Source organism: Notamacropus eugenii, chromosome 2, assembly GCF_028372415.1.
Source record: "Notamacropus eugenii isolate mMacEug1 chromosome 2, mMacEug1.pri_v2, whole genome shotgun sequence".
NCBI classification, from domain to species: Eukaryota; Metazoa; Chordata; class Mammalia; order Diprotodontia; family Macropodidae; genus Notamacropus; species Notamacropus eugenii.
Window position 1 is genome coordinate 63,532,944 of NC_092873.1, and position 26,466 is coordinate 63,559,409.

Here is a 26,466-nt window from a genome sequence, read left to right on the forward strand (position 1 = left end):
CAGAAGAGACAGGTAGAAGCTTCAAGGGCAAGGAAATGTCTCCCAACAAGGTCTGTCCCAAAGTGTAATGGCCAGACTGATTGGCCCATCTTTGGAGGCCTTTCAGAGACAACTTCCTAGGGATGAGGGGGTTGAAGGGTTTCTTTGGAAGGCAGAGTGGACTCAAGCACCTCTGGGATCTCTTCGGAGTTTTTATGACACAAAGGAGGGAAGGAACAAGGTAAAGGATGATGGGAAATTTGAGGCGAACCAGATCCCTTTGCATCGGGAGAATCTGAGATGGCTCTAGAGAGGAGGTGACCACTCCAAGATCTCACAGGTCGTGGCAGCACCCAATCATTATTAAGCAAAGTCTCTCACAAAAGACTTCTTCCTGAGAGGCCTGGGAGGGAAATGCCAAACAACTCAGACCCATTGCAGATGGTGCTAAGTCCCCAGGAAGCTTCTTTGGGCTCCTCCGTCCTCTTCCTCCTACAGTTCACAGACCCTCTTGCCCAAGGGTGGGTATAGTCACTAAGGCACAGATGGATTCTGAACTTTTGGAGACACCCCTGTGTCTGCGTCCCTAAGGTGGCAATGATCTGGAGGTGTCTCTGTCACCTCTGAGCTTCCACTTTGGGGCCCTTGTGTGAGCCAAACCAAGGCCTTATTCTCTGCTTCCATCTTCCTCTCCCAGTGCCCCAAAATAGCTGCAAAGGACTATTCCAGGACTGTCAGGTCATAGCACTGTAGCTAAAGAGAAGTCAGAGTCAAGGTTCCTCATTTTCCAGATGAGGAAACTGAGGCCAGAAAGAAGACATGCTTAAGTATCACAGGATCATAGAGTTAGAACCACAGGGACCTTCAGATGTCACAGGGTTAGTAAGTGAAGTAGAGAGTTGGCTTTCTCAGATTAGAGAATATTTTACCTTTCTATCCCCAGCACCTCACACACAACACACAGGAGGCACTCAAGAAATGTTTTTCAAATGGAGCTTTGTGATGGGTGGGCAGTGGAAGAAGCCACACCCAGCCACAGAGAGACAGGGACCTTCCTATAATCACAAAAGCAGTCCATTTACAAGTACTTCTTAATCACTTACGTACTGTGTGCCAGGCACTGTGTACACTGTCAAAACAGAGAGAAAAGATTCCATGAATTCTGAGAAGACAGATGTGGATACAGATGGGGTGATCATCCATATCAAACGGGATTGGACTGGCCTGAACTGAAGCTATTTTAGTGGATTGGGCACAGCACCAAAGTGTAGTCCCTGCTCTCAAGGACCTTGCCTTCTCTGGGGTGGGCAGGATGGGGGCAGGGGCATCTGGCCTGTCCATGAGTAAGCAAGCACACATCCATTAATGAATCTATCTCTGAAGCAATGGAATCAAGAAAAAGATTTCATCTTAATCTAAAAGCGAGAGAAAAATGAATTCTGGCAATTCTGAGGAACAGAAGGTTTGAGGGAAGTTTGCCATCAGTTGCAGTGGAAATTCTCAAGTTTTGAACGTGTACAGAGTCAGATGGGACTTTTATTCCGGGTCTTTTTGGAACAGTTTCTCAGTGTCGGAAGGCTGCCCTCTTTGGACCGCTGAGATTCTGTTATTCGCCTGACACCATCCCCCTCAGGCAGACAGCGTTGGATTGAAACTGGCTCCTAAAAGAGGGGCGCACATGGGAAGATGGGCTTCAAAACCAGCTTCTGAGATTTCTTCACTGAATGTCGCGGAGGCCATTGGTTTCTGCCACCCTTCCGGGAATTCATATTGAAAAGCTACCTTCAAAGCTGAAGATTCCTTCGGCTGAATTATTATTTTAAGCAGAAGAAAGGTTTTGTCCCATGTTCTCTCTCTATAATTAACAGACTGATGCTGAATTTGAAGGCACAGAACCTGAATTCAAATTCTGGTTCTGTGGCTTACTGCCCATGTGACCTCAGCCAAGTTCCTTGCCTCTCTGGGTCTCAGTTTCCCCATATGGAAAGTAAAGGACTTGGACTAGATCTTCTCTAAGGGCAACTCCAGTTTCAGACTTGGCATTTTTGATTTGTGTACCCAGAGAGAATGCTGGCCAGGGGAAAAAAAACCACCTCAACAATACCCCAGAAAATTCCACACATCACACTTTGGAATTGCTGTCCTCAAGCTGATGAGATCTGCAGCGACTGACGTTTGTGACATAGGCACCTGATCCATTCAGTGAAGAATGACAATTGATCTATCTATTGATGCTGGCACTAACTACCTATGTGACCTCAGGCCAGTCCCTAAACCTCCGGGGCAGAAGGGACAGGACAAGATGGACTTTGAGAGCCCCAGGAAGTCATGATGTTCTGCTGAACCAGGGAGTAGGAATCTCTCTCCAGGTCTCAGGGCACACAATGGAATCCCTATGGCCTGGATTGATTTGCCCCATGAGTGAAAGGTGTTTTCCCAGAAGTATTGGGCTCACCTTGGCTCCCATCATGGCTGGCCTGATCAACATGAGCCGTGCCAACCAGTTCCTTGAAGCAGCAAAGAGAACACGCTCCAAAGACCTTCGGTAATTAACCCTCCTGATGGCCTTGGGAAGTGGGGCAAGGTTCCTTCCTTTACTCTCTCTCTCAAAACCCCAACGACGCTCGGGCTTGGTCTGGAACTTGGCTTCCTCCACGAGAGCAGTGCACGACTACTCATCAGTGGCCCAACTTGCTGTGAACAGTGTCGAACTTTCAGGAGATTTTAAAGTCAGCTCTATTAGGTCATCTTTATTCAGTCAGTGCCGTACAATATACCCCCCAACGCTGATCCCAGGTACCAGCCAACATAGGTCAATGGCCTACAGCAGGTTGGTTGAGGGGATTAACTCCAGTGGTTCCTTTCACTTAATTGACAATTGCCTCTTTTGACTCAACTGGGAATCAAAACCCTGGACCACTTCAAAACAGTTCACAGGCCCAACGGCTGAGGACGGAGCGAACAGTCCGCCAGCTCGCGCACGCTCCTCGCCCGCAGCTTGAGAAGGCTTTTTCTCTGTGGCTTCAGATAGCGGCAAAAAACTCCCACTCTGTCACCGGTGGTAGAGAGGTGTTCTTGGAGCCCTGTCTTCTTGGGGGTGGGTGGGCAGGACATTGAGGTTCAAGGCCCAAAAGAGGAATTTAAAGGAGGAGAAGGGGCTGGACAAGAGAAACTCATGTCTTTCAGGCCATACGTTGACAGACCCAAGGACCGCCATGCTGATCTGAGGGTCGGCCCCAATGCCATAGAACCTGCAAGGCACTGGGCAGAATTAACTCATTAGGGTTCACACACAGAATTGGCAAAGATAAAGGCTCCCTGATTCTGTGTCTGCCCTGCAAAATAAGGAGAATGATTTGGAATTCTCCTGATATCAAGAAACGAGGAGATACCTAGCTCAGCACTGATGTCACCCCAGCCAGTATACCACCCCATCTCAAGAATGGGGTGTTTCTGATCTTCTCAAAAATGAAAAACAAATACTTTAGAAAGTTTGGAGGATGCAGGGTATGAGCTTTATAATCCTAAAGGTCTGCTGCCCCTGTACCCTATTGGGGGGAGAAAGAAGGCAGAGCAAGGACACTGTGAGGGGGCCTGGGAATTATGCTGGGACAGAGTGCTAGACTGGCAGTCAGGAAGACCCGAGTTCAAATCCTGCCTCCAATAATCACTGCATGACCCTGGGCAGGCTCAGTTTCCTCATCTCTAAAGTGAGGATAATAATAGGGTTATCCTATTCACTGGGTTGCTGTGAGGACCAAATGAGACAATATTTGTAAAGCTCCCTGCAAACCTTCAGGCATCACGGAAATGTGTGTTCATGTCAGAGGAAACTGTCATGGCCTTCACTGGGGTTGGATTTTACTGGATTGCCCTGAAAATTCCTGCCTGAAATTGAGGACCTGGATTCAGTTAAACACATCCAATTTGCCAAAAAACAAAACCAGAATCTGAATTATATATTTGATTGGGGGGGGGGCATGAAATCCTTCCCTGTGCTCCTGAAATTGTTTAGATATCTCTGGGGCTTCCCCCCACAAAGGCATGGTGGCACTAAGAAAGGAAGACATATCAAGGCCAGGCACAATCCAGGCAGATCAAGGTGCAGAAAGCCCTCTAGAAGAATGAGATCTCCTATGCCCCTCAAAGAAGAGAAAGGGGAACTCTGGGCTCCGGTAGCTGCAGATGCTTCTGATGAGTGTGGACCAAAATATATCAGAAGCTGTGAAAAATCCCGGAGTGGGGGTGGACAGACAGATGGATGGACAAAAACCTTCCCAAGGGGATGATGATTCCAGGGCCCCAAGATGTGTCACTCCATGGACATCCTGAGATTAGAACACACACACACAAATACCCCCAGAAAAGAAAGAAAGGAGAGTACCCAGCTGCCATCCCCAAAACAGACCTCCCATCTGCCACCCACAATTTGCATGTCACCTTCTCCAGGCTCATTTGTACTTCATTAACTGCCATTGACTTAACAAGATTTATGCAAATGACACCATAGGAGCGCGCCAACTCCCACTGCAATCAAGTGATTATGTATGTACAATTCTCCACAGCAATGAAAAATTAATACATGACAAGCCCACTCACCGCTGAGCTGAACCTCTGGCTTTTATTTTTCTTGTTGGGGCCTTTTTTTCCACATTTTTATTTGGAAAGGCCCTGCCAGGGAAGGAGAGCATGGCCGGCTGCTTCATCACCCCCTTCTCCCCCTCTGTAATATTTAAGTTAGCCAGCAAGGAAATCGCACCCTAGAAAGAGGGACAGTTGTATTCCAGGGAGGAAATCTCTAGATCTAAAAAAAAGGGGAAAAGTGACAAATACGCTTCCTGTAAAACAAAACCAAGGCAAGTGGTGATGAAATCGCCAGTCGGGGAGAAGTAAGACTATTGGGAGGAGGGGAGCTCTGAAGTTGACTCCCGTTGGAAGGTCACTGCTCATCTGGCCAGCCCATAACATCACTCTCAGGTACTTGGCCAGGAGGCTGTTTGGGGTTAGAGGATTTAGACAAGGGTCCCGGCTTGGCTCATTTTTTCCTTTGGGAGCCCAGACAAGTCCCTTGTCCTCCCAGGACTCAGTTTCCCCATCTGCACCACGAAGCTGTCTGGACTAGAAGGGTTTGAGGCCTAATTGTAAATCTATGATTCTGTGATCAGATGAGTTTGCTGATTGCCCATGTGACCTGGGAGTCACTGCCCAGGCCAGGGCCTCAGTTTCCTCATCTGCAAAATGAGAGTTGGGTCAGACAACTTTTGAGCTTCCTTCCAATTCTAATTTTATAACATTTATTGAACATGCTTCTTGTTCAACCTGGCATTTATTTTTTAGTGGAGGCGGGGCTTTCTCTGTTCTACTCCCCCAATGGGGCACTAGTACCAGCCCTCAATTCTCACAGCAAAGCTGCTGTGACCAGAGAGGGGCATCACTACCAAGGTCCACCTGTAGTCGGTGATGACAGGAAATTCTTTGCCAGATAGAGTGAGGATTGGGGGAGGGGCTCTGAGGTTGGTACCACCCCATCCTCATGAGGTTGGTACCACCCCAACCACAGCCATCATGATGGCTGACCCCCATTTCTAACTTGGGACAAGACACCTCAACTCCTTCGGAAGAAGAATGAGAATGGATAAACTCTATGGGGAAAAGACTGGAAAATTCATCCTGGCTTTACCTTTGGCCCCATGTCCCATTGCTGAGCGCATTGCACACACGCTGTCAGTGCACTGGCAGATTGATGGCAGCTGTGTTGAGATCTGGACAAGGCCCTCGGTGAAATAAGAGGAAGTCAGACACAAGGCCCAGGGACAGCCCAGGGACAACAGGCTGCCCATGGCAAGAGATGGTTCTCAATGGCTCAAGACACAGAATTGAGAGGAGGGAAACGGATATGACAGTAAAGTGTCCAACTGCTCCTTCCCAGTGAGGCATCAGCCATTCTCTGGGCAGGTGCTGAGCTGCCTGTGCGGGAGCCCAAAGTACATTCATCCCTGTACTCTCTTCAACTACAAATGTAGGATTTGGGGAATTCAGAAGGTGTGACTCAGACAGTCAATACTTCCAAGTTTGTTTCCAAAATCCCTTTAAAAGTACCTTCAAATAAAGAGCAAATTTAAAAAAAATTTTTCTTACTACAATTTGGTTATGCAATTGACTGTAGCAAAAATCTGGAGAAGATGTTTCTCAATCTTATCTATAGTTATCTGAAGACCTACCTTTTAACAGGTGCATCCTGACTCTGCCACTGTCCAGATATGTGCTTCTGGGAAACTCACTTCACCTTGCTGGGCCCTGGCTGCCAGCTGGGCTCGAGGTCCAGTAAGGTCCCTCTCTGCTCTGTCTAGATCCTTCAGGGTGCCAGCAATTGTGCTAGGTAGTGAGGATATATTAGAATGACAAGAGAGGACGGAGGAAGGGCTCTAACCCTCACTCTAATTCCTAACCCCAATATAATTACCAGATAGAAAGGGAAGGATAAAAAATAAACAAACAAAATTAAAAACAAAACGAAACAAAACCCTAAACAGGACCAGAGAAAGAGTCCTCCTTTTTCCTGCTTCCATTCTATTGAGCATATAACAACTGGTTACTAGCATCCTCTCTCCCAGACCCACCTGTATTGGCGAACTCTGCATACATTTAAATTTATTCACTTTCCTTGGATGCTGCCTCTATTTTTCTATGCCCTAGCAGACTCCCCCAGAAGAATGGGAGTTCCTTGTGCACAGGATTGTTTCATCCCTTCTACTTGTATCCCCAGTGCCTGGTCCCTTGTCGGTGCTTACTAAATGCTTCTGGGTTGATATATGATGATGAGTAGCTCCCATGGATACAAACACTTTTCCTGCATAATCTTTTTTGCTTACACAGGCAATGTAAAGAGACACATGCTCATGGGCTGTAAGAGGCATCAATTGAGATCTAGAAGGGACGTTAGAGATGATCTAGTGAAACCAAGACCCTCACTTTACAGTAGAGGGAAGTTGAGGCCCTGAAGCCATACAGATCGTAATGGTGGAAGAGTGAGATTTGACCTCCAGGCCTCTGAAACCAAATCTACCATGACAGGCATATCTATAAATAAAATAGCCATTTCTAAACATCATAGAAACTAAGCTTCCAATAAAAGGCCGTCTCCAAAATGAGAAACCAAGAGAAGCGAATTTAGAATTACACCTAGAAACCAGGTTTGAGATTTTCCTGCCCTAGAGCCCTAGAACATTGTATCTGGAAGAGATCTCAGTGATCCATTTCAGGTTCCTGATCTCATTCCTGCTGTAGAGTTCCTCGGTTTGGGGCTCCCATGTACAGAAATGCCTCAGGATAGCCCTGGACACTCACTGCATGTAACAGCTGACTTTCTTTTTTATATATCGGTTGGTTTTCCTGAGCTGTTGTTTCTCTCCTTTTTTTGTCCTTCCTTATAAGGTATGGCTCCCTGGAATGATGAGGGAGAATCATATTGGGGACTGCAGGTGAGATACAAAAGTATTAATACAAATTTTACTTTCACAACGAAAAAAGAAAAAAAGGATAGTTTCTTGTCACAGGCTGGGCTGCCTGCCATCCTCTTACCATCACTGATATTGTCATGGAATTTTAAAGTTTGCAAAGCTCTTCCTGTACATCAAACTTAATAGGTTGTCATAACAACCTATAGATACAATGACCCTCATTTTACAGGGGGGCAGTGATTTGTCCAGGGTCATGCATCTGCTGATGGACAGAGATGAGACTGGACCCCAGAATGCCCTGTGTCCAAGTCCAGTGCTCCATCCTCTGGGACTCACTGCCTTTGCACATGACATTCAGAAGAGACACCTCTGGGTCTGTCACTGCTTGGACTTGGACTGAGATCATTCTGCAAATCGACGACGAAAAGGCTTTCAGGGACTGCATAATACTCATTTTACGCCTGACAGTCTATTCCAATCCCCACATATATTGGAAATCTAGCCAGGAAAAGGAAGTGTCCTCTGCAAATTAACTGTGTACAAAATTGTGTTAAGGTTTCAATTAAATCGCAGCCTTACGCTGCTCAAATCGCGAAGCATTGCCAATATTAATAAGCGTTTCCACTAAGTTAAATACAAGAATTGAGGTAATGCATTGTATTAAGTTTTGCCAGATAAAAGGAATACATTTCTTGATATCAATTTCAAAAATGAAAGGAGTTAAGTATATTAAAAAAATCATTCAAATATAAAGTGGTTTGACAGCTATGTGCATGTATGCAAATATTCTCTGTCTCTTTCCCCCTAGATACTTACAAATATATGTATTTTAAAGGTCTGTAGAGAAAGGGAGTTAAAGAATAAAGAGACAAGAAGGTGAGAAGAAAGAATCAATAAATTCCATGGGGGGCGGAGGGGAGGTTTGAGGGTAAAACATCTTTTTGACCAAAATGCTGCCACAGAGCAGAGCTTGCTGGACAGAGAGGTCCCTTTTATAATGTAGGCTGAGCTTTTCCTCACAATGTAAAATCCCCAGTTCAGAAGCTCGTTAGAGCTGCTGTGGTTCCTGATAAAATGCCAGTTTTCTTGGCTGACCCCTAGGACGCAGTGTTAAAGGAAACCCGGGAGGAAGGGCAGTGGCGTGCCCTTGACTAGATGTTGTCAGTCTCCCAAGTTCAAGGTTTGCCCTTGGAGGGGGAGGTCTGCTGGGGCTCCTAACTATGAGCCCAAAGACTGCTCTCCCATGAGATCACAGGCTGCCTCCTCCTAATACAGAGATGGACATTCAATCTCCCTCCTTTTGGGCTGTGGATGTGGAACATCGCTGGCCCCAAGAGAAGTTAAAGAGGCCAAAAGTTGTTTCCTAGCCACATTAAGTACCGAGCTCGAGCACGTAGGCCAGAATATTTTGCTCAAAGAGGGATGAGAAGCAGCTAGAGGGAAATGCACTAGGTGAGGGCAGAACTGGGAATGGTGAGAATGAGCCTCAGATGGAACAGCCAAGAGGTAAACCCTCGTCTTCACCCCTCGTTTCATTCTCCTTCCCTTCACTATCTTCCTCTTTCTTCTTTCTCTCCTCTTTCCCCTTTCTCCTCCTCACTCACCCTTCTCTTCTTTATTATGTCTTCCTTTTTCTTCTTTCTCTCTATCCCTTGCTTCCTCCTTGCTCTCGTTTACTTCTCATTATCTTGATCCTTTTGACTCCTTCCTTCTCTCCCTCCCCTCTTTCTTCCTTCCCTTTCCCTTCCCCTCTCATTTTTTTCCTTCTTCCCTTCCTTTTTCCCCCTTTTCTTCTTTTATCCTTCCTTTTTTCCATTCTTTCTCTCCCCCTTTTCCGCTTTAATAGAACAAGAAATATCGGGTCCATTAGCCACTTTTTGCTGCAGGATGAATGACTCCCCCTACTCCCCCTGCACCCCCCTCTCCAGCCTTATTTTGCTTTTGAGTGAGTGCCCAGCACCAGCCTTGGGACCTACTTATTTGTGTCTTCCTGCTAAGTGTCCCCTGACCAAAGGACAATCTCGCTTAAGAAACAACATGCATCCTTCCGGGCCATTTTGCCTCCAGTTTTGGGGCTAATGAAACCTTGGGCCAGGCGAGCCACCCAGGCCAAAACAAACCCTCCACTCCAAATCCTGTTGTGTAATGAGGAAGTTTAATTAAGGCCCCCCATTACAGCTGTAAATGTGCACCGATATAATAAGGTCTAAATGAACCCAAGCCTAATCAAAGTTACAATTCCTTCATTAGCAAATTACAAACAAGGGCCCACAGCTGACACACGGGCTTAGATTATCACAACTAATTGCCTCGCTGTTACAGACCAGCCTGAAACGGTGTTCAGATGTCCGTGTGCGAGGGCCGCATCAGGCGGAGGCTGGATCACAAGGGGCCCTTGTACCGAGCTCTGATTTACCCCCGTGGACGAGCAGCCTCGCCAGGCTTAGCGCAAGGCCCAATCAAAGGCCGGCCACAAAGGCAGCCTTTGAAGGCAGCTCAGCCTCCCCAAGCCCTCCATATGTGAGCGGGCAGACTGTACTTCATTAGGCCAGGTTGCCACATTCTCCCTCTTCTTATTCTAATGATCCCATTTTAATACACACAGGAACCTCTCCTAATTGATGTCAAGTGAGTGACTTCCACATTCATCAACAGAACACATCAAACACGCGTCGGCTCACAGACCCAGCATCCTCCAGTGAGCGTCAGGCTGAGGTGTGGCTCCGATGCAAAGGAAAAAAAAAGGACAGGGAGGGGGGAAAAGCCACGTACCTGCTTAATTGGAATTGCACGGCCACTTCCAATGCTGTCCGCTCGACTCTCCAGGCTTTTTTTCTCTTTGTCTGGGTCGCTCCCTTTACGAGACTGCAGAGAAAAGAAAAGTTAGCAATCGGAGAAATGCAGCGGTTCCTAGATGGGCCCTCCCCCATTGAGAACATGCTCTGAAAATACAGATTTGGGTGCACATCCTGAAACCACTGACTTGGGCCTTGGAACAGAGCTCCATTTTTCTCTCCCGCCACCCCACTACAAAATTATCTTTTAATTTTTTTTTAAGAGTTCAAAATTCAATTACTGGAAACCAATGGACCATATAGGAAAGTAACGCCCAACAGGAAAAGGCATTTTCCAAGCCTCCATTAATAGTAACAAGGAAGAAAAAAAAAGAGGGTTCAAACTTCAGATTTGGAAAACCTGCTGTATCGATTTATATATTTAATTAATGTTGAAATGACTTTAAAATTCTATTAACGGCTTGGCAGGGCAATTTAATGGCATGCCCTTGATTAGTCACAAGTTCATTTAAATTTTTTTATTGCTTTGGGGAGGTGAGAAAGTAGCAACCTCAAAGTCAAGTCTGTGTCTGATTCTGTTCTGAACTAAATAAATAGAAATCCTGAGAGGAAGCATCCTTCAGGCAACGTGGCGAGGTTCAGGGGGGCTCAGAGGCCAAGAGTGAGAGCCGCGGTTTCTAGGCATGTCGGTGCTGCTGAATGAAACAACCACTTTTTCCTTTATGGAACCGAGGAAATACACAATGAGTTTACTTAAAGCAAACCGTAAGGAGTGCCCCCATCTCAGGGCCCCGTCTTTTATGGCATGAGAACGTGTGAGCAAAATGATTTTCTGACAGATTTATTTTATTATGAGAGAAAGATCTGGGACTCGTCCTCCTTAATAACCTCCCTGACAAGTGACAACTTCACTCCATTACTTTTCAATGGGAACATTACTCACGCAATATTGAAAATGGGGAAACATTTTCATGTGCTTTTCAAATCTTAGATGATATATGAAATGGAGGGAGTCGTGGTGTCCGGTGCAACGGTGGCGAGAAAGCTCGTGAAACCCAAGTTCAAGGTGTTAGGAGAAGCGTTGGCAGTGCCAAGTGAGACTCGGAGTGACTGGGTGAGTGACTGGTGGAGGCTTTAGATTCAGAGGCTTGTTGTGATCAATACCCAGAACCTTATTCAGAGCCACTGCCAAGGACGAGTTACGAAGGGGCAGAGGACTTGTTAAACAAAGAATAAAACCAGAATGTTACTCTCAAGGCAAGGCAAAGGAAGGGACAATTTGGTTTGATTTTGGCCCAAACTGGCAACTTTCTCAGGGTATGTGTCCATGGGCATGAGGGAGACAGACACACAGAGTCTGAATCACAGACTGACAAAGAGGGAAAGGGAAAGGATGGTTGGGGACTTCCAGTTTGGAAAGTCCCTCCACCAACTTGTTCTCTCCCTCCTGTAGTCTGCTTTGGATCCTTTATCTGAAAAGTTCCCTGGCCCTTATCTCATGCTGCTTTAAATTACCCTTCTCAGTGCGTATCTCACCCACCCCTAGTCCCCAAAAGAATGTAAGCTCTTACTAGGGGGTCAGGATGGCTCCATTTTAAAAATCTTTGCATCCTCAATACCCAGTAGGTACGTATTAAATGCCTATCAAATTAGACTGAATTTATGATGACCACAAGGTTGAAGAGGAGAGAACAAAAAGTCTTCAGTATGGTTTTAAGGATGAGTGACCCCTTCCCCCCAATTCTTTGAAAAGTGGTAAAATGCATAATATGAATCTATTCACATGGATATTAGTTTATTGAATTATCTCCAGCCATGTTGGAGAAGTCGATTGTATACAGTCATCTGGCATTCAGTAGGTGTTCAATATACCTTGGACAGTTTATTTCTTCTGCTGTCACTTTGTCAATGCGACCCAGGACCCAGCCCCCCAACCCTGCCGCCCCAATTCCTGAACACCAAAGAAGGAAACAATAGTAATGGTAAATGTACTGGTTTTTCGAATTTGAAGAACTAAGCTAAGACTCTATTCTGGCATCATGGAGTTGATGACATTGGATAAAGAAAGAATTCCAAAACCAAAAAGAAATGACCCCAAAACAACCTTTCACTGCCCTGCACACCAGCCCATGTGGCACATGCCCTGCCAGGGCACGTCCCTCACAAACGCTATCTTTTGTTTAGTTTTGTTTGACCAGACTTGTGACTCTGTCCCTTGTAGGGGCTCCAGACCAAGGGCGTCTTTCACCAAAGCAGACCACCACTCACTCTACAGTTTATCTTCTTAGAGAGACATGCTCAGGGCACAGACAGGTTAAGGGATTGGTCTAACGTCACACAGCTAGAATAGGTCACAGGTGGGACAAGTGGCACTCTTGAACAAAGACAGTTGTCACTTTGGTCTAAATGTAGACTTCACTCTAAAATGAGATCTCACCAGTCACACATATGAGAAAGTGAGGAGAACTATTACCCACCAAATTCCATAGTTATGGCCTTGTAAGACAGACCAGAAGCAGAGAGATAGTGAAGGAGCACAAGGCAGCTGGTCAACACCAGCCCACGCCCCACGAACTGACCTGCCCAAGAGACTGAGGCCTTGGGAGGTGGATGAGAGGCCTGTCACGAGGCTCATCTCTTGTCATTCTTGGTTTTAAACTTTTTGTTTCTCCCCAAGTAATTAGGAAGCTCCAGATGGACTTTCCATATAAATTATCTACATACAGTGATTTGGAGATATCCCGAGAAATTCTCCAGTGGAATCGACAACTACAACAAAATCCCATTGATGTAGCCTGTATAGGTGCCAGGCTCTGTGCCCAGTTCAAGGGATACAGATGGAGGCACACAAGAGCCCCTAGCCAATCAAATAAAGAGGTCATTCTCCTCTTGTCACTCAGGCTCCAAAGGTCGCCCCAATGATGGGAACTCAGCGTTCAGAGGAGTCTCCATTTTTCTTTTACTTAAAAACAAGCACATGAGGAAAACCTTTGGGTTTTGTTTCTCTGGCAAGAGTGTGGTTTTTGAAGTGTATTGTACTGACTTCCCTTTATCAGGATAGGGTTTTTCCTCAGCTTCATTTAGTGGGCATGGATGCCAAACTGTACAATGAAATTAAATGGCAAGTTTCAGAAAATCACACTCACCAATGCCATGTACTCTCTGGTGAATCTCACTTTTTGGTCCAATTGGGAAACAGCTATCTGTAAGAGGATGGGCTCCCCTTCCCTGCAGGCCTCCATTTCCAGGCGTCAGGCCTGGGCACAGATAGTGATGGAAGGTTCTCCCTCCTCCCTTCTTTCAAAACTCAACCCAAGCACTACCTCACCCAACAAGCTTTTCCTGATCCCTTATTGCTAGCTCATGGCCTTGAATTAATTTTGTATTTATACACACATATATTGCCTAAGAATAATAATAATAGCTAATAATACCATGTATATAGCACCTTAAGGTTTACAAGATACTCTGTACATTTCACTTTATAGATCCCTAGAACAGCCCTGTGAAGGAGGTACTACTATTTTCCCTACTTTATAGATGAACAAACTGAGGTATAAATTGAGAATAAACTGTTAAGTGGCTTGCCCAGGGTCACACAGCTAGGGAATGTCTGATTTGAACCCAGGACCTCTGACTCTTGAGGCACTGTCTCCTCCCTAAGAGCTTAATAAGTATTTGTCTAATTGAATGCCCCAAGCATGTGGTGGGTAATCACTTGTCAGGGTTGTGGGAGAGTGGATTCTTGGTGCGGTGATAATGGATGACCAGATGGCCACCAAGGTCCTTCCAATCCTGAAATTCCAAGGCTCTTCCAGGATTATGGATCGTTTTTTGGCTATATTAGTGATATGATGACAAAAGACAAGCAGAACCATGGGCATGACAGGGCATGGCACCTGCCTATTCTTGGCCAGGATGTTGTAAAGCAATGATGGGTGTCCCTAAGGACAAATAACCGAATAACTGATCCCACACTTCCCAAGTGTGGAGAAAAACTGCAGGTCAACCAGTGCATGAGGCAGTCTCATGTGCATATACAGAGTCACTATGTCAACAGTATCATCTTCAAATCAAAGTTGTGATACTGGAATAAAAAGCTTCTGCCAAAGCTCAGTGGAAGAACTGGGTCCCTTTGGGAGGTAGGAGCCCTTCTACCTTTCCTTTCTGTCTTGGCCTTTCAGCAGATACATAGAAGCTACCTGAGGAGTCCTTGAATGGAAGATCCCTGATGGCAGGGACTATCACTTTTTTTTCCTTCATGTCTGCCCAGTTTTTGGTGCCCAGGGACAAAATCTGTACTTTCATTGATAAGTGAGGAAGTTGCCAAAGGAAGAAGCTCTATCCAAGCAAACTGGTACAGACTCTGCCACTTGCTGTCTAGAGGACTGTGAGGCTAAAGACTAGCCCAGAGTCACTATGTGTCAAAAGTAGCTTGAGGTAGGATTTGAACTCAGGTCCTCTGGCTCAAAACCCATGGTGCTTTCACCCGGCTAAGCTGCCTCATTAAAAATCAAATAGCCAAGCAGACGTCTAGCGCCACCTTCTCCACAAGGCCCTTAATGTAGACATACACTGTTTTCCCTGAGAGAACATTAGCTACTTGCAAGTAGGGAATCACTTTTGCCTATCCCCAGTTCCTGGCATAGGATCCAGTGGACAACAAAGGCACTTCTTGAATGAATGCTTCTTGATTTGTCTAATTACAGCTTAATTAAAAAATTATGCAGTACAGACTAACAATATGATACATACTAACCGCACAATAATCACCAATAGCATTTTGATAGAGCTGTTCAAGGTTTACATAGTGTTTTACAAATGTTATCTCATTTAATCCTCAGAACAACCCTGAGAGGGAGGTATCCTCACAGTATCTATTTTACAGCTTAGGAAACTGAGGCAGAAAGCAGAGAAGCGACTTGTCCAGGGTCACCCAGTGGGTGTCAGAGGCCATATTGGACATCGACAGACACTGGATGGCTGCCCATGATGTCATGGCCAAAGTTTCTTCTGCGCAGATATGGGTGGCGTATGAAAAAATAGATAATTACTTACAGAAATCTCTCATCAAGTCAAAAAGCTAAAATCATGAATGTTGGTATGAATACAATGAGGATCTTTCAGGGGTGATGGGATGCCCTACACTCATTAACAGTCTGCCCCGCTTCCATCCTCCTATGATTCTGTACATGGTCTTAAGAGACTTGCTGGAGCTCATGAGTTGGCTACAGTAACACAGCAAGTATTAGAGGCTGACCTGGAACCTGGCTCTTTGTGACTCCAGGTACCACAGCTCCATTCACTATGGCCTGTTGCTTCTCTGTTTCAACCTACAGAGATTAGGACAGCTGTGAACATCCATGTTTATTTTATTTTACACTGAAAAAGGAAAGCAAAGTCTACATAATTTAGCTCTGAGATTTCACAGACCTCAGTTTCACCAAGTATATGGAAATGCTTGTTTCCTTTGGGGTTTATTAAGTTCATCATAAAAATAAAATGAATTTTTAAAATGGGGATGAAGCTAGGGAGATGGGCAGATCCAGTGATTTCCTGAACATAGGAAACTCCAGGGGGAACAAGTTCCTTCCACCAGGACAGGTCAGCAGCTTCCCTACGAATGTCTTCTTCAAGAGGTACCCCCCTTATGCCATACGGCTCTTTCAACCTATCAGTCAATTAATATTAATTTAATCAAATTAATTAATTTAATCAGTTAACCAAATAAATATTTACTTGAAATAAACTAGATTGTTCCAGGACTGACAGTGGGGTGGCCGTCCCCCAAAATGAGGATTTGGTAAAGAAATCTGGGGTCACTGGGAAGGACAAAGGCAAAGCCGGACAATAAGATATGGTGGGGAAGGCGCCTTGGGAGGCGCCACTTAGTGAGAAATCTACAGGACTCGGTGGCAGCAGGGTTTGCTCCTCAGTGGACACGGAGCCCATCCTGGGATCTCTAAGAAAGGCATTGTCATGGTTTGCTTCCTTGGTGGCACAGGGGTCCTGGTCACCAGCTGGACGGGGCCTTAGCTGCTTATTCTCTGCTCCATCATCAGATGTCACAATCACATAAGTGAAGAGAAATGATTTCAATGTAAAAGAAGGGCTGGGTGGGCAAGTGATGACGATTGCTGGATGGTCCCAGGCTTCCAGAGTCCGGGCAACATTACGCAGAAACGAGGGAGGCCCTTGACCTATGGGAGGGTATGGCCAACAGCCACAAAGGATGGGATGACACCGGCCACAACGGGAGGAAGCAGGCCCATGCAGAGGGGACGCAGCTCCACGGTCTGTGGCTCAACCACCAAGCCCTGAGGTTGCACAAGGCTCAGGAAGCCCAGGGACAATTGGCCGCCAAGGCTGGCCTTCTCAAAGCAATTCCCTGCTCAGTGACTTGGATGGCACTGACATCTAGTGGTGGGAACATGGCCAGCCAGGCTCTCCTACAACTCAACACATGCACGCACACTTGGACACACACACACACATACACACACACGCTTACACACATAAACCCAGACACAATCATGCTCACATACACATCATCCCCACACATTCACACACACACTCATACACAAACATACACTCATATCCATTCATACACATATACACACACACACTCATCTATACACTCACACAGACATACACACACTCATGCTTAAACACATCCCTACACATTAATGTGCACACACACCCCATGCACACTCATATACACTCATACAGACACATATACACATTTATCCCCACACATACTCATACCTTCTTATCTACTCATATATACATCAACCCACACACTCATACACACTGACACTCAGATACATACATTTATACAGAAGCATCCCTGCACACTCATACATACTTATACACAAATAACCTGCCACACTTAGACACATACACATATCCTCATGCACACACTCATACACACTCATATCCATATGTACACTTACATAGATACATACACATATACTTATACATAGATTCACATATGATATTCACACTCATACAGACACATACACTCACACGCACGCTCAAACACACACCTGCCGTTTTTGTTCTCCATCAACGCATGCTATTGGCCAACAGGAGCCAGGGCTGGCCGCTGTTCTGCTGTCTGTTAATGCTACTATTCTGCTGATGATTGCTGGGGCAATTCTCAGAAGATTCTAATGCCAGAACATTGTGGTATTTGGCCACTTTGCCCAAACTGAACGGCCACATTAATAGAGCAGAGCCCCCCCGTCTGCCTACTCCAGGATGACACCATGGAAGATGGAGCCTCCTTCCAGTCTCAGCCCAAGAACCACCTCTAGCAGGAAGCCTTCCCTGTTTCCTTCAGATTTTACTAGCTCCAGTCCTGACACATTTGCTTTACTAGGCAGACATTTGGTACTGACTTCTCACTGTACATCGGACAAGGGCTTTGTCCTTGGCATCCTCAGGATCAAGCACAGTGACTACCACACCGAGTCATGGCCTTAGAGCTGGAAAAGTTCTCATGCTGAGACTTAAGAAGGTACCTTGGAGGCCGTCTAGGTCAGCCCTTGAGTTTTACAAATAAGGAAACTGAGGCTAGAGACTGGAGATAACCGGCCCAAGGTCATCCTGGTACTAAGTGAAAGGTGGAATTGGACACTAAGTCCTTCGACTCTGAAAGGCATAGCCAAAGTTCAGTTCAAGTCTTGCTTCTGAATGTGCTGACTGTGTGACTGTCCAAACAGTGGCCTGAGAGGTAAGCCCGCTGGGGGGTTGACTTCCACTGGCAGATGGAGCTTCCTCATGACAGCTCCCCTCTCCTACCCCCATCCCTCACTCACTCATCCCTTTCCCACTGACTTGAAAGTCAGGCTTTTTTCCACAAAAGTTTGGTTGAACTAGACATGCTGGGATCCTCTTCCTCCTTCCCACCTTGTTCTTACAATCAGGGAAAGAGGAGTTATTGACAGAAGGTGCATTAGATGTTACATGAGCTGGTCAACTCCACTACACACTGTTTTTCAGGGAGAGGAGGGGGCCCCACTCAGAATGCAAGATGACTAAGATGATCCTATCTACCACCAATAAGGATCTTCTTGGAGTATCCTGCTAAGCTTGAGACCCCTTCTGGCCCTCCAAGGACTCTTGTTTGGAGAGTTGGGCTTCATTGAGGCCCTGAAGAGGAAGGGCCAGGGTCCCCACACTGCAGTGAGGTGGGGCGAGCTTAATGAACAAATGGAGAAAGAGCTGGGTCCCAGTCAGTGGGTAAGGATTCTTCCTCCCTCCTTGTCTCTCTTACAGTCTTTCCCAAGTTCCAGGAGGTACGTTAACTTTTTTTTAATCAAGACCCAGAGCTTTGAATGGATCCTGCCAAAATTCAAGCCTCACTTCCTGGCATGTCCTTTCCACTCAGATTATAATCCACCAACAACATGGACACCAACACTGGAGACATTCTGGGCTCTGCCTGGGGAGTTTTCCTCTGGTCATGCCTGGAGAGAGACCTCCCCACCCCTCTGGACCATGCATGCCTCACCTCCTTTCCAGCTCTCCTTCTCTATCTTCTCTCTCCAACACTATATAGGAGGTCAGGGACTGTTTGGCCTGCTTGAATTTGCATCAGTGCTAGATAAATGTTCACTTGCTCTCATGGGCTGGCTCTCTCTCTCTCTCTCTCTCTCTCTCTCTCTCTCTCTCTCTCTCTCTCTCTCTCTCTCTCTCTCTCTCTCTGTCCTATCTACTCTTATCTATCTGCTTTATTTACCCTATCTATTCATCCATCTATCTATTTCCTGTTTACATGTCTATCCATCCACCCACCCATCTATCCATCTCTATTCTGTCTACATGTCTATCTATTCATCTATATCCTGTCTATATGTCTATCTATCCACCCACCCATGAATCCATCCATCCATCCATTCATCCATCCATCTATACTGTTTATGTCTGTCTTTCTATTTACTGCCAGCTTGAACTGACCTTGAAGAAATGGTTGTTGCTTCTGAAAGTCAGTACAGTCAAGAACACATCCACTCATGCTCAAGAATATCCAGTGGCTCCCTCTTGCTTCTAGGCTGAAATACCAGCTCTTAAGGTTGGCATTTAGAATCCCTGGCTCCAGCCTCTTTCCAAGCCAAAAAGAGAAGTTGCATTGCTGTGCACTCCAGACAAAGTGGGCCTCTCTCACCTGTCTCTGCCCAGGCCTGGCCTGGCGCACTTGACTGCTTTCCTTCCACCTCTGGGGTAGGAGGCAGCTTGAGCACTGTCTCTTTCTAGAGATTTTTCCTCTGTGCCCCTCTTTCTCCTTACCCAGTGTTTTGATTGGGAATCTGTTCCAAATTTATTTGATCTCTCTATAATGACAGTACCAACTTCACATGGTTGTTTGTGACGGCTGCCCACAGGCCATTCAGAGTCATTCTTATTTACCTCTCTAGACTCCTACCTGTGAGCCTCCCCTCAGCCAGGAGATTATAAAGTCCCAGGGCAAAGACTGTCATCTCTCTGTCTTTGCAACCCTTGTACTTCAAACGGTGCCTGACACACAGTAGGAGCTTAAGAAATGCCTGCCAAATTGAATTGGATGGATCTGAACTTGGAAAGGTCCTGAGCAGTAGCAGATCTAGGAAACCACGTGACTTCAGGTGCCTGTGCCACTGGGGCTAGGAGGGCAATGGCCCTCTCCACGTCCTTGGGATAGGAAAGAAGCAGTCCCTATGGATCCCTAGTTGCTCCTGAATGGCCCTTCCCTGAGGAGCAGAGGCATCACGTTGGGGACTGTGAGGCACCATGGTCCTCAAGGACGGTGTAACATCAGATGAAATCTGTTGAGTGAAATGAAGGAGGTAGCTGGCCTGACAAGGTCTTAAGACTTGAGAGATTGTGTTGAGGGCCACTGCTTAGCAAATATCTCCAGTGGGAATTTGTGGTGGTCGCATTTCAGGGTTATTAAAAATCAGGGCTTCAGGAGAAAAAATCAAAACCCTCCAACACTATATTAAGCCATTCATTGGCTTTAGTTTCCATTTTTTTTTTTAATGAGCCAAGGGAGGGGTTTTCTAAGGGCCTCATGACTCCATGAATGGTTCTTTCCTTTGGACGGATTCAGCCAATAGGATAGAACCACGTGGCGACTGGCGCCCAGATGCCAGGCCTTCCAAAGCACATGCCCTGGCTCTTTTGGGGGTTGACACTCACTGTGAACAGGTTGGATCGCCGCTTGGACTGCTTGCGGACAGGCGTCGGAGTGTTGGCTGTAGGAGGGACATCGATGCGGAGCTCTTTCTGGCTGGTGCTTGGAGTGGACGGGACAGAGGATGAATAGTCGCTCAAGCTCCCTCCTCCATTACTTGTCTGCAATGATTAAAACCAGGCGCATCCATCAGTGAGGCGCTTGGTCCAAGCAAGCTGGGGTCTTCATGCAGGCATTCACTCAGTCATTCAACAAGCATCTGTTAAGCATGTAGGATGGGCTAGGCCCTGGGGACACTGTGGCCACCAGGAGACACAGGCCCTGTCTTCCAGGAGCGTCTGCTCTATGGACAGGCTGAGGTTTGGTCAGTGCAGATGAAGGGGGTCTGACATGGGATGGAGAGTCTTGCCAAGATTCACAGCAGGGACATTCAGGTCCAGACTGGCCTGACTGTCCCTCCCCCATTCCCACAGGCCGTTCGTGGCCCCGCTTAACCCCAAGACATCTCCACTCCTCACAAAAGGCTCCACTGGGCCTAAGGCAAGCTTCCCTCTCAAATTCTCAACTTCACCTCCATGTTTTTCAGGAATGAAAAAGTCTAGACCAGCGCAAGGGGTGCTGGGTGGGGGGTCCCAGGCTGTAGGCAGGGAATCCCTCCTTGTCACTTCCTGCTAGGCTACAGACAAGTCATGTCACTTAGGTGGGCCTCAGTTTCCTCCCCTACCAAAGGGGCTTGATGTCTACAGTTTGATAAGAAAGTCTTACCTTTGTCTCCCAAACCAAAGCCCCTCCTTCCCTCCTTCTTTTAAACCCAACATCAGATTTAATGGCATCAAAATGGGGGAGAGGGAGGAGTTTCAAGTTTCCTGACACAAACAGGTATAAAACCAGCACATTTTGTTCTAATTATTTCTTTTTGACCTTGCATGTATTTTGCATCTGTCTATATAAATACATGTTGGGAGTTTCCTCCCAGGAGAATCAACCCTCTGGAGGGATGGGGCTCTTTCCTTTTTGTTTCTATCTCCCCAGCACTTAGCACAGTACCTGGCACACACCAGGTGCTCAATAACGGCTCGCTAACCACAGCACTTTTCCCACACCAGGTGTTGGGGCCAATGGCCACTGGATTTCCTGAGCCAGGAGGGAGGATGTGAGCATGACTTTTCCCCGCCATGCTCATACGTTATGGCACTGGACCTGGGTTCAGATTCTGCCTATGTTACTCCAGGGAAGTAGCCTAAGCCTTCTCAGACTGTTTCTTTGCCTGTAACACAGTTTGGTATCAGCACATTCCTCACAGGCCTGCAAGGCTCCAAGGTGATCATGTAGGAGAGTATCTGCAAACCTTCAAACGATACAGAAATGCAAGCTATTCTCTCTTAATAACATGAGGATACTTGTTATCTGCCCTAAGAAAGGGGTGGTTTTTACAAAGCAGTCCCATCTCTTCCTTTATTCCCATTTACATCCTGCTTTCATGCCTCTTCTGGGTGACAGGTGAGCCTGAGAAACCTGGGCTCTAGAAGGGCTTTGAGAATACAACCTATTGGTTCTGCCAGGGCTGGGCCACACCTGGAGCACTACGGTCTGTTCTAAGTGCCTTTTATGAGCAAGGACATCGATCAGGCAGAAGGAGAGTCAGAGGTGGGGACCCAGGATGGGAAGGGTCTTTGAGCTGGTGCCTCCTGGGAGGCTCAGGTCTACAATGGCATTTTTGGCTGTGGCGAGTCACGAATGATGCAGAGCTTTGTAAACATGAGTAGAGGGGCTATCCCTACCGAGGAAATCTAAGCTCATCCACAGCCTGGGAGCCAAACAAAAGAAGCCAGCCACTGCATTTTCCTCAACAAGCATCCCCTTACATCTTCAGCCCTTGGTGTTCCCATGTGAATAATTCGGCAGATTTCATCCTCCTCACAGAAAGGGGATTACTTCTTCCAGGAGGAAGGGAGAAGAGAAGGAAATTGTAATGAAACCACATTCTATAACACAAGTGCAAAACTCAGATCAACCAGGGAGGTCGGCCAACGGCCGACCGTTCAATGGCCCAGCTGCCAAGAACCAGGACCAAGGTCGGCTAATTGAAAATGACACAGAGAGCATTCACACAACTTGGCTCCTGACCAGCAGCCCGACTCAGGTCAGCAGGAAACATAACACAAGCGGCAGGGGGAAGGAGAGCAGGAAAGGGACATTCCCAATAAAATAACAAAAAAAATAAAGCAGTCGGCCACAGCAGCTTCTGAAAGCAATGTCAAATCAATTACAAACGTGCTGTTATTTACCACTGCGATCATAGCAGAAAGCAGAGGGGGAAGATCACTTGTAAGTAGTCGCAAACAATGTGTGGGAAAACCCTGTGGACTCCATTAGTGATGGACTTTGCCTGGCAGTCCCCAGGAGTTCCTTTCCTCACCTGACTGATATGCACAGCAGAGACCTGGGCGGAGCACACGGAGGAGTGGCTGGGGGAGTTAGGTAATGACTTGCAGGGTCCTATGGAAAGTTGCTGCTTTTTCCTGGTGGCAACAATCTTCTGAGCAACTGTAAGATGGAAAAAATAAAAAGTATAATAACGTATCACAGTAGCACATCATAGATTAATTTCATTAAAAAGGCAAGCATAAAGAACCTCTTGAAGGGATGGGATAATTATATTTATCATAAGGGTGACCCTGCGGCAGCATAATCCAAAGCAGAAAATAGAAGTGAAATCCTTTCCAAGAACTTTTCTTTTTCAAATCTATCACTGCTGCAGTACAGGGGAGCTTTAGCTCCAGTCATAACTTCTCTGGGAATACCGGCTCTCAGGGAAAGTATGCTGAATTTAATTGGAAAGGAAGCCAGCAATTAGATAGCTTTTCTGGCACCAAGAGGTGTCAAGCAAGAGAATAACAATAATTTGGGTTTGAATGGATAGAACGCAGCCTTGAGGGACCTGCTGTAATTAAATTTAATAGTATTCAATCCCTGTCTTATTCAGATAGTTTTTTTTTTAAAGGCTTATGCAAATGAAGATATCCTCCCCCCACTCCCCCCAGCAATATATTACAACTTAGGAAACATTGTTCACTAGTGTTTGCAGACAATTTCTTTTCAAATGAAGATCATTTTAATAAGGAACTGGGTTTGTCTGCAGCTTATGTTTTCCATGTAAATGAACGATGGCATAACCATGATTTAGTGAGAATACAACATGTAAAAAATGGCCCGTATAGAAGAGGAAGCAGCTTCATTAGTCACAACCCGCCTCCGATAGGCCCCTTATCATCCTGAAAGGATGATATCAATTAATTTATCTTTCTGTAGGGTATTGATCATCACCTCCATCAGCTAATCATCTTTAAATTACAGAGGAATATCGCAGCACTTTGTCATCCCAGAACCATTGGCGTATTGATCGCAGATCGTCGGAGACATATATTAGAATATTTTAAAAACTCATTATAGGAATGCAAAGAGCAAATCTAAGGTCAGGTTCTAACAGCTGCTAAATATGTATCTTCCGTGTAGATGGTAAAGTCTGCATTTGGAACCAAAGTGAATAGATTAAACTGCATGAACCCTGGACACCTCCCCTATCTGTTAGCACATTTCTCTGCAAAAGAATGAACAGATTTTTAGTTATCAAGCACACTTGAGTTTAATTTTAATCAAAGGCTAGACAGAGCAGCCACTTGGCTTGATGAGTCCTTCAACTTGGATTTTTAAAGCTCCCAGAAAATGTAGTTAGGAGTGGTAGAAGGAGAAATTCCCTTGACATTTTACAGAGGGGTCTATCTCCTCTGAGGCAGGGAGACCAGGGAAGGTAATGTTAATGTGAAATTAAAAACTGAATCTAATTTTGCTTGGTTCTAAATGCACACTGATGTCCCACTACTCCCAATGGAAAAGGGGACAAGGGGTAGGAAATGTGCAGGAAGGAAAATCTGAGTGCAAAGTCAAAAATGGAACAGAGAAGGAAATTCACATGTTAAAGTGAATGAATCCCTGTTCTGTTCAGTTATAGTAACTATAAAGAGACCAACATTTAACAGATGGAGAGGCAATGCTGTAGTGGATAGTGGATGGAGGAACAAAGCTTGTAGTTAGGAAGATTCAGATTCAAGTCCCACCTAAGATACAAAGGACTTAACGTCTCAATGCACCACTTAACTCTCTAAGGTGGCCACAAATATTTGCTGAGTCTGCAGTGATGCAGCCCCTGGAGTTCCATCATGTTGAGGAAATCACAGGGATGTTCTCTACTATCACCCATAACCTCCTTTGTAGGACTAACTATGAAATATCCTTCCCATCCACCCTCATGGATATCTTTTCCATAGCTTCAGTGAGTGTTGGTTAGGAAACGATGGCTAAGAATCATTCCTGCCTCTTCCGTGACATCTAATTCTTTCATCTCTAAAATGAATGGGTCCAACTAGATGGTCTGTGTTTTCTTCCAGCTCCAGATTTAGGATGATCCTATGATTTTTCTGGGCCTCAGTTTCTTCATCTACCAGATGGGGAGATTAGACTCCAAGCTCTAGTTATAGGATTCTACATGTGACTCTTAATGCTTAACCCTTTCAAGAGTCAATTCTTTCCTCTGTGAAATGAGGGTATTGGACTAAATGGCCTCTGAGGTCCTTCTAACTCTGGCTCTAGGACTCGCTGGATAACGCCGTGAAGGACATGGACAAGAATCGCTCCAGAAGAGTAACACAGCAAGTATCCACACCAACGAGATCATGGAAACAGGGCAATGTTAAGACTCATCACTAAGTGGTGGAAGGCTCACTATTCACACGGGGAAAGGGTGTATTCACATGGAAAAATTCAAGGATCATTAAAATGCTTAAATAACATGAATTTATCTCTTCCTAGATCTAATATAGATTAACTTGGCAGGTGGATTTTTGTTTTTAATCCACTGTGAAAATTACATGTTTTTACTAGTTCAAAAACATACATCCCTTTTTTTCCCCATTGAAATACTATTTGAGCCAAAAAGACTGCTAAAATTCTATTACAAATACTTTCTGGTACTAGACAAGGTAAAGAAAATTGGAAGCTCTTAGCCTCTGATATCTCACCATGAGTGAAACTGAACATAAGCTCATGTCATGAGTAGTGCAGATCTTTGCTGAAAATGTGACAACTCTCTTCTCATTATCATTCACAGACACCCTCCTTAATCAGCCTTCTGATAACACTGCTGGTCCTGCTCAGGGCTGGACAGACTTATACAGACACTACTTTCCCTACTTCAAACTGTGCCCTGAAATCTATACAGTGATAACAAGAATAAATTATGTAACGGTGTAATTGCTCCAATGAAACAAGAAAGTCCATGCAGTTTTTCCCTGTTTTGTGGCAAGGGAAACAATTAAATGCAGAATACAAGTCAGTAAAAGGTTTTGTTTCATATACTGTTAATAAGCCAAGGCAGAGGAAATCATTAGGGACAAGTAGGCATCTCAATATGACTCATTTCCCACAGATTCTGGGGGAAATGGTCATGTTGGGTTCAAAAATGGTCAGTCACTAGCCCTAAAGGTCAATGTCTGTTGTCTTTTAGGAGGGCCCCCAATTTTCTAAAATGCTCCTCCGTCACTGGCCACTGGGGCAAGATAGAAAACCCACAGTTTGCCCCATGGTTGGCCTTCCTAGAATGGAAGGAAAGGAAAGGAAAGCGTTAGCTTAGGTGTGATGGTCCACAGATGCTTGAAATGAGGGCTTCTTCTCAAGTGGCTTCACTCAAGTTAAGAAGGGAAAATACAGCCATCCTCCCCCCTCCCCAGTTGTTTCCTTCCCATCGCTTCACCTGGCCATTTACTCAGCTGTCCCAAAAGCCCTAAACAAGAGTATTCTTTGGGTTACATTTTTATTTCAGTTTGTAGGTGGCATTTGCACACAGCAAGCTTTCAATACATTTGCTGAATGAATAAAGGAATGAATTCTGGCCTCAGGAATTCTTGGTTCAAATTTTAGGATGCCAGTGGGTAAAGGTTAGCTCTACATAATTTCTATGTCCACAGGTACCCAACATGGGTGCTATGTACAGTTCATTCAT

At 45.7% G+C, this 26,466-nt stretch overlaps 1 protein-coding gene across 7 annotated transcripts in view; it reads right to left on the bottom strand.

Moving 5' to 3' along the window:
• AGAP1 (ArfGAP with GTPase domain, ankyrin repeat and PH domain 1) overlaps positions 1-26,466 on the bottom strand; it is a 694,274-nt gene that overhangs the window by 297,430 nt on the left and 370,378 nt on the right. For 5 of the 7 annotated variants that reach the window (XM_072640680.1, XM_072640679.1, XM_072640676.1 and 2 more), the window contains exons 7-9: positions 22,828-22,955; positions 20,414-20,569; positions 10,212-10,304 (exon numbers count right to left, since the gene is read on the bottom strand). In XM_072640680.1, the coding sequence (XP_072496781.1) occupies positions 10,212-10,304; positions 20,414-20,569; positions 22,828-22,955 (377 nt within the window). The remainder of the gene's footprint in view (positions 1-10,211; positions 10,305-20,413; positions 20,570-22,827; positions 22,956-26,466) is intronic. The other 2 variants (XM_072640678.1, XM_072640675.1) reach the window with 1 other exon arrangement.